Source organism: Pseudochaenichthys georgianus, chromosome 3 (genome assembly GCF_902827115.2).
Source record: "Pseudochaenichthys georgianus chromosome 3, fPseGeo1.2, whole genome shotgun sequence".
NCBI classification, from domain to species: domain Eukaryota; kingdom Metazoa; phylum Chordata; class Actinopteri; order Perciformes; family Channichthyidae; genus Pseudochaenichthys; species Pseudochaenichthys georgianus.
The window spans coordinates 10,823,930-10,836,243 of record NC_047505.1 but is presented as its reverse complement, the minus strand read 5'-3'; the positions used below and the strand labels follow the sequence as shown (position 1 = coordinate 10,836,243).

The 12,314-nt window shown below is 42.7% G+C and overlaps 1 protein-coding gene across 1 annotated transcript in view; it reads left to right on the top strand.

Moving 5' to 3' along the window:
• mmp15b (matrix metallopeptidase 15b) overlaps positions 1-12,314 on the top strand; it is a 39,011-nt gene that overhangs the window by 12,989 nt on the left and 13,708 nt on the right. Inside the window, exons 5-6 of the mRNA XM_034104868.2 lie at positions 1,507-1,668; positions 2,651-2,847. Coding sequence (XP_033960759.1) covers positions 1,507-1,668; positions 2,651-2,847 — 359 coding nt within the window. The remainder of the gene's footprint in view (positions 1-1,506; positions 1,669-2,650; positions 2,848-12,314) is intronic.

Here is a 12,314-nt window from a genome sequence, read left to right as displayed (position 1 = left end):
AGCCATGTTAAAGCCTTATTCGTCAGCTCTGCTCAAGTGTCCTTGAAACAGAATCAGCTTTGACCTCTGACCTCCTTTTGGGTGGGGTCAAACAGACACACACTTTAGCTTAGAGATCAATAGTTCCACATAAAAAATGTATACGACAGATTGACAGTAAAAGCCTGAAACCCATTCAGTCCACTCTTTGCAGTTACGGGGTTTCCCTATCCTTGACCTCAGTGTCGCGGGTTAGTGAAGAACAATGCTTTGAGGACCTTATGATTCACGGTGTGATTAATCAGCTGCTCGCTGTGACTTGCTGACACACACGCTCAAAGCCACCGTGCACGGAAACACCACTGCAGGCCCGTAGCGATAATAGCCCAGGAGCTTGTGTCTTTCTGTGCGGTCAGATGAGACCAATGTGAGAAAGTCCCTGGCACAAAGGAGGGCCCTTTGGTTGTCAGGGGTCTGCTTTAATGTCCTTCACAGGAACAAGTGAACAACGCTTCAGAGTGGAAATAAGGATGACAAAATGTCTGTTTTAGTGTACAAGGTAGTCAGAAATAGCAGTAGTCTCATTGGCTGAACTTCTAACTTTGCCAAGACTTTGAAGTTTTGAACAGTTGTCACAGTTACCACACAAAGGCCTCTTTATCCACTCGGCTATCTCTAGCACTCTGTGTTGCCCTCTGCTGTGAGCTGCAGTCCACCATGAGGACATTCATGTGACTCTGAAATTATAGATCGTAGGGGAGATGAACTGTGTGTCTCCTCCTGTGTGTGTTCCTTTGTGTGTGTGTGTGTGTGTGTGTGTGTGTGTGTGTGTGTGTGTGTGTGTTCGAGGGGAAGCTCAAGGACATCTCCCATTCCCTTGCATGACACACAGCAGTGACTTCCACGGGTCCCATTCCCCCCCCCCCCCCTAACGGCATGACGTAACTAGCACAAATCCGACCAATCAGCATCACACGAGACAAAATGGCAAATGTAAAGTTGCACAGGAAACACAATGGTATTCACACAGGGGGGGGGGGAGGGGAAGCACCTACATAGGTTTGGATTCACTTTAGAAATCAACTTCTTTTTGGTGACTTTTTAACTGTGGTTTTACTTTTCTCAAAAAAGAAAGTCTGTCAGAAGACCTTCATGCAGAGAGGAAGTTGATGCAGGGGTCAGTGTGTCACAGCTGTGTGGCGGTGGACAATGACATGCCTTGATTGGTTAGAAATGTATGTTGCTTCATAGCAGCAATCATTTGCATTCCTGTGCGTGTGTGATATGCCAGATCCACTGAGATGTTCTTTGACATCATAACTGGGAGAGAACAATGGACAGCCATTGTTCTCCATTGACTGCATGGATGTATTGGGAATATCTGCTGACTGTGGCCTTCAGCTGGGGTGGAATGTAACCAAGAACATGTACTCAAGTATTATTTTTAATATCTTTAATAGATTTTAAGTGTCAAAATGAAATGTGCCTATTTTTATTTCCCCTTACCTCATGTCTTTGCCTCATCAGGTAACGACCTCTTCCTGGTTGCAGTCCATGAGCTGGGCCACGCCCTTGGTTTAGAGCACTCCAACAACCCACTGGCCATCATGGCTCCCTTTTACCAGTGGATGGAGACGGAGAATTTCCAACTGCCAGATGACGACCTGCGAGGCATCCAGCAGATCTATGGTAGGAGGGTTTTCGGAAGACCAGAGCATAGAATCCTTGCGGTTTTGCAATCATGATATGATCATTTGCGCCATCTATAAAATGTAATACATATTTTTACATAAATGTATTTCAGCAACACAACCACCGCTCTCTCAGACACATTTTTCTTTTTATTTCGACACAAAATCCATTCCCAACATATGACGTCTTCACTATTTGCACAAGGCACATGGTGAAAGGCACACTCAGGACAACACATTCAAAAACACGGTCACGCACTGCAATGACAGTTGAATTCTTGCTGGACATCTGTAAAATAATCACTTTAAATATTATTATCAATAGGGGAAAAACTCAATTATTCAATACTTGGACCATACCATGTACTGCATGGGCACGGGTGACAATCATTTCTTATACATTAAAAAATAATTGTTAGGGCTTTAATTGTTAAAAATAGTAGCATATGATGACTTCTTTGATTTATTGTGTTTAATAATTTTAAGATACCTTTCTAATTTTGGACTGGACGTGTGTGTCATTTACATTTTTCACAATTTTTCTGTAAATAAAAGCATGTAAATATATGTTATGCGACTCAAGCCATCTTATACATTGTCTTAGTAATTACCAACACATGTTGTAACATACGGTCTCTGAAGTGGGATAGCTTTCCTCGGCGCAGACTCATCATCAGTAGAGTCGTCCAAATCCACGGTCACATTAAGGCCACCACCTTTTTCTACAGGCATGGTGATCACAGAGCGCTCAGTATCCACAGGCACGTCCAAGCAAGCAGCAGCCTTCTGTAATAGGTCAACTTCATTCTTCTGGGAAACATTGTGTTTACTGAGGGTTGGATGATAACCTTGTTAACACTCGGCGGTGGTTAGCTTAGTCACCACAAATGAACAACAAATTAAGTTTACACCATTCCTAATTTAATTGTAAGTGTTGATTTATAATTGTTGTATTTACCCCCATCTGTTTGTCCCTGCAGGTCAGCGGAACAGCAGCCCCACCGTGGCCCTGCCCACCGTGACGCCTCGTCGCCCGGAGCCCCGCCCCCCACAAACTCCCCCCCGTCATCCTGACCACCCCAGGACCACTGAGAGGCCGGATCACTACGGGCCCAATATCTGCGAAGGGAACTTTGACTCTGTGGCCATGCTCCGAGGGGAGATGTTTGTTTTCAAGGTAAGTTGGAACGCTATCTTCAGGCTCTGCCATAGCCTGCTAACTTTTTTTTTTTTTTTTTTTTTAACTGTTTATTTTCCTTTTAACAAAACAAGACAAGACATATCCTGACATAGGACGTTTTCATTCAAATGGCAGATGATGACAAAGCAAAGTATAGTTAATATTGAAATAAAGCAAATCCAGTATAAATTGAAATAATTGATTGATATACTTTATTACTTTATTAATCCCCGCGGGGAAATTGTTTCTCTGCATTTGACCCATCCTAGTGTTAGGAGCAGTGTGCTGCCATTTTGAACAGCGCCCGGGGAGCAGTGTAGGGAACGGTGCCTTGCTCGGGGACACCTCGGTAGCACTTGGTCTTGCCGGGACTTGAACTGGTGACCTTCCAGTTACCAAGCCAAGTCCCTATCTACTTCGCCACCACCGCCCCAATAATCAATAATCAATAATATAATAAATACAAACTGGGATATAAAAATAAATAAAGTAAAATCAAATAAATATGAATGAAAGCATTTTACATAGGGACAGACATCTTTGGCACAGCAGGATCAGTTACACAGGGACTTTCCCCCTAGTATTCGTCTTAAGTTCAGTTCAGTTCCAACAACCCTCTTCAACCAGCGATACATCCAGATATGTTTTAATACAGTTCCATCTTTGGGTAAAAGAGTCCATTTGTATCTGCAGGCTCGCCGTCATTCTTTCCATCGTGTCGACTGGTTTAAGTCTGTGCTTCCACTGAATGATTGTCGGAGATTTTGCATTTTTCCAGTTCACAGTTATAATCTTTTTGCCAATTAATAACAGTATCCGTAATATGTACCTCTGGTCTGAATGGTAAGTGTCTGTAGGTATAGCTCCGAGCAAGAACAACATGGGCTCCAGAGGAACAGTCATTTCCACGATGTTCCTAATCTCCTCTTTAACAGATTTCCAAAATCCTTCAATTACTGGGCAATCCCAAAAGATATGTGTATGATCCCCGATTGTTCCGCGTTTCCTCCAACATAATGCGACCGATGGTCCTTGTACATATTTAGAAATTAAAAAAGGAGTGTTAAAACATCTGATTTTCAGCTTCCAATCAAACTCTTTCCATAACTGACTATCAATTCCTTTATGGCTGCCCACACATAAGCTTTCCCAGACTGCATCTTCGATTATAATGTTTAGTTCCAATTCCCATTCATCTCTAACATTCCAGGTGCTTTGGGAGTCGTCTGCCATAAGCCTTTTATATAAGTGAGAGACATGTTTCTTGTTTGGGAAGCATTTTTCTGCAATACTAATCAAATATTCTTCTATAATGTTTGGATTTTTTTGGATTGCTTCTCTTTCCTTGTGGCTTGTAATATAGTGTCTTATCTGGAAGTACCTACTGGATATAAATCATCTGACGGGAGCCCATATTGTTCTTGAAGTTGGGAGAAGGATTTGACATCTGTTCCATCAAACATGTGGTTAATTGTGATAAGACCTTTATCAGCCCATCTTTTAAAACCTCCATCCCTTACAGATGGAAGAAACTCCATATTGCCTATAATTGGCATGGCTCTTGATATTGATTCTGGGCTCCTGAAAAAAAATGTAACTGCCGTCCACAACTTCAAGGTATGCCCTATCCATTCGTTCTCAATCTTAACTTTCTTGACAGATTTGATATCAATAAAAGGCCAAATTGATAAGGACAAACCCTTAGTTGCACTCTGCTCAATCTGTGCCCATCCTGTTTCCTCGTCCTTTCTAATCCAGGCCACTATCGCCGTTAACTGAGCAGCCCAATCATAATATTTCAAATTTGGCAGGCTTAATCCTCCCTTCTCTTTTGGTAGAAAAAGAGTTTTAAGTCTTACTCTGGGTCTCTTATTCTGCCAAATAAACTTAGATATAAGTCTATTTAACATGTTGAAGATGGAGGCTGGAATTCCCCCATACTTAGACACGCACTGCATACGAGCTGGAATAGAAGATAGGGGGTGTTTTCTAAAGAGTAAAATGTCATCTGCAAGTAAAGATATTTTATGTATTGACCCTCCCTCGTCCGCTATTCCTTGAATCTGTTTATTTTGGCGTATAGCCTCGGCTAAGGGTTCAATACTGAGTGCGAAAAGAAGAGGTGACATTGAGTCGCCCTGCCTCACCCCCCTCTCTACTTTAAAAAAATCCGAACAATGCCCATTTACTCTTATTGATTTAGGATCCTTATAAAGCAAACTAATCCATGTAGTAAATGTTTCTCCAAAACCCATTTCCAATAATGTTTGTTTAAGAAACAGCCAGTCCACTCTATCAAAGGCTTTCTCAGCATCTAGGCTGAGAAGCATTGAAGGTTGTTTATCTTTTGCCGCTATTGACTGAAGGTTCAAAGCTCCCCTCACATTATTTGTCCCTTGACGACCTGAAATGAATCCTGTCTGGTCCGGTTTGATCAACTTCTTTAAAATATGTTGTACTCTGGTTGCTAAGATTGAAGTTAATATTTTGTAATCAACGCATACAAGGCTTATGGGGCGATAACTAGTGCACTGTATGGGGTCCTTTCCCTCTTTATGCAGGACTGTGATGATAGCATCTGACCACGACTTTGGGGGGGTCTCTTGTATTTAATACATAATTATATACTCTACATAATATAGGGGAAAGATCATTTATGAAGGCTCTATAATATTCACCTGCAAACCCATCTACTCCCGGTGATTTGTTGTTTTTTAGTTTAGTAATAGTTTCCTTAATTTCCTCCTCTCTGATAGGCAACTTAGATGCTTCGTCAGTTGCCAGTTTATTCATATTGAGGGGCTTTAAAAATTCACTAATTCTTTCTTCCTTAAATTCCTGATCTTCGCTTTCATACAGTTGCGCATAATATTTTTCAAAAGCATCTGATATTTTCCTAGGGTCTGTTTCTGCCTAGTTAGTTTCAGGATGTTTAATAATGCGGATAATGCGGCTGGACTGGGCTTTTCTAAGTTGAAAGGCCAATAATCTGCTCGCCTTATTTTCCATTTCGTAATATTTTCTATTTATGAACCTGAGGGCTCCCTCTGCTTTGTTAATTCTGCATCTAGCTTCATTCTAACTTCCTTCAACTTTTTGAGTACTTCCTCTTTTCTAGATGTCTTATGTTCCCTCTCTAATCTTTTAATTTCTGTTTCCAATTCTTGTTGTTTCGCCAGTCTTTGTTTCTTTAATTTAGATCCTATAGAAATAATGTTGCCCCTAATCGTGGCCTTACCAGCGTCCCATAGCACCGAGGGGGAGACCTCACCATTATCATTCAAGACAAAGTATTCAGATATTGCAGAACGTATTTCCTGTTTTATCCGGTTATCTGCCAATAGTGAGACGTTAAGTCTCCAGTTCTTAAACCATTTATCTAACCCCAGATTCATTTTCATAGAGACAGGACTGTGGTCTGAGATTATTATTGGTTCAATTACACTATCTTTTATCTGGTATGTATCCTTTTTCGACACCGAAAAGTAATCTATTCTTGAATAACTTCCATGTACATGGGACATGAACGTAAAGTCTTTGTCACTTGGGTGTAGGTGTCGCCAGATATCAACTAATCCCAGCTCCTTCATCAGGTTTAAGACATGTCTGGACATTTTAGGCAGGGGTTTTATTGTTACGGGTAATCTATCCATGTTGTTGTTCAATGTGCAATTGAAGTCCCCCCCTATGAGTATTATTCCCTCTCCATTATCTGCCACTAGGGCTGCAATCTTTAAAATAAATAAATCGCAGTCTTCATTTGGTGCATACACATTTAAGATAGTTATTTTTAGGCCAGCTATTGTTCCAATTACCATTACATAACGACCCTCAATATCCTGGAGGACTTTCTCATTGTTATAGTGAACTGTTTGTTCATTAAAATAGCTACTCCTCGTTTTTTACTCTTCCCGCACGATAGATTTGATCCACCCATTCTCTCTTTCATTTGAAATGTTCTATTTCAGATAAGTGAGTTTCTTGAATCAGAGCTACCGAGCATTCCATTTTCTTTAATTGTCCCAGAATCTTTTTCCTTTTAATCGGGTTGTTAATTCCCCTTACATTATAGCTAACACTATTTAAGTAAGCCATAATCTCTGTTTAGCATTAGAGTAAATAGCCCTGCCTGCTTGAAGACACATGCAAAAACGTTGCCTAAATCGCATAAACAAAAACAAACTGTAGAATGCAACATATGTCAGGAGAAACATACAAAAAACACTTAAAACATAAAACTGAACTTCCACCTGTCCAATCAGCCACAGCAAACGAACTATAGCTGTGACGGATCCCCACTGGTGCTGGGGCAGAGAGTGGGTGTGACCAGCCCTCTCTGTGGGAAAAAGCACATATGGCGCGTTTCCTGCAGGCCTCGCTCGGCCTCGCTCGGTTTGGTTAGGCCTTATTAGGCCCGGCTCACTTTAATGCTGCGCTTCCATTACGGTACGTCCACACAGCAGCTTTTCAAAAATCTTGAAAAGCTTGGAGCTGGGCGTGTCTGAAAGCATTGGGATTTTTTGCGAGCAACGCGACCAACAACCAATCACATGAATCTCCCGCCCCCGACATACAAAGCAAAAAACCCCGGGGATTTTATGCGAGCAATATATATATAAACTCCCCAAACAGGCGAAAACCTACCAGTTTCACCCACTGTCTCTGCCACCTCCCTCCATGCCTGGTTCTGGTCCTCTCACATTATTTCTTCTCAGTCTATTCTGCAAGTCGTCGCAGGTGGCTGAGAGGGCAATATCACGGTGGATCAGGTATCGGAGCGCCCTCTGATGCCGCACAGCTACGTCCTCGGCCACGCCGACTCTGTCCTCCAACTTTCCAATCCTCCCTTCATGTTTGCCCATTTGAACTGTTATATCTAGCACCGTCTGTTCCAGTCGATCCAGAGACATTTTTGTTTGATTATGCCCCTCTTGATTTTCCTTGCGGAGTTTCCCCAGCTCCTCCAGCAACGTAACTTCGCGGTCCGACTCGCACATGTTGCTATCTGTTGTCAAGCTAGCGCTAGCTGGGCTGGCCGGTCTCCCTTTGAGATATCTTGTTTGTTGGGGGCTTTGTTTCTGGTTGACGAGCTCATCATACAGGAGTGCTCTTTCTTATTTTTTAAAACGTCTTATATTACTAGTTGTCTCTATTTTTGTGTATAGTCTGGCAGAGCTCCATTTATAAGCTGCTGCTTCTCCCATGACGTCACCGGAAGCCATAGCCTGCTAACTTGATCTAAGTTTGAACATAAAACATAAGGAGAGATATGCGAACCTTCGCAGAGCTTTATTACATGTCCTTGCTTGGAAATTCAATCGACTTCCAGCAGAGGAGCTGTCCTGACAACTTAACTCTGTCATTAAATTAGTTATTCTTTTCTGTGGAATCACTTTGAGACAAATGGCGTGTGCACTGCCAACAAGGCGTCTGTTTTCAATCCGGTCCTTGTGGATTGTAAACCAACAGGCCAGTGTTTTTTATGAGGCGGAACACTGTTAAAGGGCGGGGTGCGGTCAGGTGTTTGTCTTAAAGAGCCTCTGGACCCACACTAAACATTCAATAAGCGCTGAAGCAGCAGTTGGCCATTTGCTGGGTTTTACCTGATGTTCTACAAGTACCGGTCAGTGCACTGCTGTTGCTGAACTTGCTGTCAGCTGGGTTGTATGATCTATTAAATATTTAAGATATTTCTATATTATGCAACTCCGTGCTGGGTTAATGTGTTATTATACATCTGCAAATGATTTCCCTTTATCCTGGGGGTAGTGGTTCTTGGTCATTACATTACATTACATTGCATTTAGCTGACGCTTTTATCCAAAGCGACTTAGTTACAATAAGTACATTCGACCAGGTCAGAGTTGATGATGCAACACATTTATTTGGTCATTTTGGTTACATTTCAGAAACCTCGTGTGTTGTCTCCTCTTCATAATGTGTTCAGTGATGCTTTATACCAGTGGCGAGCCGTCAGGTATGAAGGTAGATATGGTGCAAAATGCGAGAGCGTGTAAAACCTGATGTGAGCACTTTCAGAAAAAAAATCTGAGCTTGTGTGCATACATTTACACTTGTATAAAATATCCACGTAACTGTGAATCAAATGTACACTTGTATAAAATATCCACGTAACTGTGAACCTAATTTGAAGTCACAGACGAAAAAAAAAAGTTTTGTAGCTTGTAGAAAAAAAATGAACTTCTTGCGATAAATGTGTCGCAAAAGTAATTTTCACCTGTAGATGTGGGGGGAGAGAGGGGGGTTGGAGCGAAGGGGCGGAGCTATCAGAACAACGAGGCTTGGGTCAGTCACACAGTCACGGCCCCTACACACGGCGGCGTGCGTTGCCGCTTCAACGCTTCTGCCCATTCACTTTGAATGGGGTGATGTCATGATTCGCCGAACTGCATTGTGGGAGCAAAGCGTAGCTTCTCTCGCGGTGCTCGCTGCAAAAGTAGAGCAATGTTCTACTTTTGACGCCTCGATGGAGGCGTCAGCCAATCGAATCATATGCCAGTACAAGCTCTAGCCAATAAAACCGTGTGCTTGTGTGTCCGGGGCGGGAGATGCATGTGATTGGTTGTTGGTCGAGTTTCAGCCCCCTCCGCCGGCAAGCGACAACGCACGCCGCCGTGTGTAGGGGCCGTCACGGTACGTCCACACAGCAGCTTCAGAAGAAACTTCCACCGCTTCTAACGCTTCTCTGCCCATTGACTTTGAATGGGGATGACGTCACTTTGCCTCGCTTTTCGCCAAACTGCATTGTGGGGGAGCGAAGCGAAGATTTACCAGGATGTCCAGGATTCCAAAGTTGAGCAATGTTCAACTTTTGAAGCTGAGCTGGAAGCGTCAGCCAATCAAACACGTTTATGCAAATCTGACAGTAGAAGCGCTAGCCAATCAAACCGCGTGTAAGCAGGGAGAACCAGACCAGTTCATTTCCTCATATTGCAAACGAGAAATTACGGTAGCAAATCACCCAGTTCTTTACGACCAGAACTATTAACGGGATACAAACCGGAGGAACCAGGCATGGAGGGAGGTGGCAGAGACAGTGGGTGAAACTGGTAGGTTTTCGCCTGTTTGGGGAGTTTATATATATATTGCTCGCATAAAATCCCCGGGGTTTTTTGCTTTGCATGTCGGGGGCGGGAGATTCATGTGATTGGTTGTTGGTCGCATTGCTCGCAAAAAATCCCCAAGCTGTCAGACACGCCCAGCTCCAAGATGTTCAAGATTTTTGAAAAGTTGCTGTGTGGACGTACCGTTAGCCCCACAGTCATCCGGGTCGACCTGACTGGCTGTGACTGTGTGACTGACCCAGCTGGACTGACCCAAGCCTTGTTGTTCTGATAGCTCCGCCCCTTCGCTCCAACCCCCCTCCCTCCCCCCACATCTACAGGTGAAAATTACTTTTGCGACACATTTATCGCAAGAAGTGTAGCAAAAGTCAAGACCGCAGATTCGTCGATTTATACTGCCACAGAGCAGATTCGTCAAGTTGTAATGACTGATTTGAGAGGTTGTAATAACCAAGTTGCAGTTGTAATGGAAAAAGTGAACATTTCATCACTAAGTACATTTTTTTTCTACAAGCTACAACATTTTTTTTTTCCGTCTGTGACTTAAAATTAGGTTCACAGTTACGTGGATATTTTATACAAATGTAAATGTATGCACACAAGCTCAGATTTTTTTTCTGCAAGTGCTCACATCAGGTTCTACACGCTCTCGCATTGTGCACCATATCTACCTTCATAGAGGGATGCTGTCATTGATGCGTTTTGCAACCCGGGTCGTTGTTTTGATATTCCGCTGAAGTCTACGCTGTGACGTAATATCTATTTTTTTTCTCGAGGGAAGGGGGGTCAGAGGGCCTAGGTATAAAAGTCACGGCTGGCCACTGCTTTATACATAGTGCAGCTCTGCAAAGCTAAGTAATAATGAGTTTCAGTGGGGGAGGTCAGAGGGGGGTGTCCCGTGCTGGCAGCGTTGAAGAGGTTGGCAGATATTAGACGGGACGGAGAACACCCAGGGTTCACTGTAATGGAGCTTCTGCTTTACTTTCAGAAATGTTGTCATGATATCTGAAATGCTGGGGCCACAGTAGGGATTTAAATTGCTGAACATATTCAACAGTATCAATCTATCAACCACATCACGTTAACAGTTTGACATGTCATCGGCGAAATATAAAACTACTAAGATCTGAAAATGAAAAAACAGATACAGATGAGCTCTGGGCATTATTGCATGCGTTCGTAAAAAGTCACTCTTAGCGTATGAGCGCATGTGCACAAAGGTGATTGTTCATGAACTCAGAGAACTTACTGTCATGCTGTATTCACATGATATGCAATTTGCTCTTTGTTCAATGCGATGTTGGCGTAGCCTTGCAGTGAAAACAGCCAGCTAAGATGTGTCTTTATGCTTACCTCCGTTGCTAGCTTCTGCTGTTTCATAGCTGTCATCTGATTGGTTGCAGTTTGAAAGGTTAGCGGTAAACAAGGTCAAAGATAATTTAGTAATTTGACCTTTGAGTGCAGCGCGAGGCTAAGGCTAGTCGGTCTGCAACACTGTTTCCAAAGAAACACAACAGCAACGTCACTGCAGAGCTGTTTTACCGCGCATCATGTAAATGCAGCTTGAGTGTGCTAGCTAACTTTAGCTTTAGCCTATTATACACACTTGAATCATGTCTCATCATAATCATCTCTTACATTGTCCTCCTCACTGGCAGTCTGGCACTCAATAGAAATATTTTTCTTTCATGCGTTTTAACAAAGCTCTTCGCTAATACATGTAGAACAGAACGCTTCGCTTTGAACAATGCTCTCGTTTGATTGGATAAACGAATGCACACGTTATTTTGGCAAAGTATAATATAGCAGAGCCGTGTCTGTGAATCTGCTATCTTTGACTCGTAAGTGCTTCAGACACTGACCAGTGAGTCTGGACTTTGGCTGCACACGGTCAAACAGTTGTGTCTGTGCTCTTGGGTTTCATCTCAGACAGTCATGTCTCTGTGCTTGGGTTTCATGAAGCTCGTCTGGACAGCCTTAATCACTGTCCCAAATTCACTTTGTCCATGCCCACCAGTGGTTCTGGAACTTTGTCTTGATCCGAGTAGATCCAGACAAGATGCAATCACTATAATTACCATGTCCTGGGCAAACAATTATATTTGATTAAACTAAATTAAATAGGGGAATCCATCATTGCTAATTATTATTGGATATATTTCGTTTTTTATTTTCAAGCAGTGTGGCTCTATAGATAATGAACCCCCTCCTTTTTATGAGACTAAAATATCTCAACAGTGTTTTTGCCATATCGATTGCCATAACATCTTGTACAGACATTCGTGGTCCCCAGAAGAAGAATCCTAATCACGTTGGCGACCCCCTGATTTCTCCTGTCGTGCCACCAGCGGCTTTGCTTTTTCTTTTAGGGAAATGTCC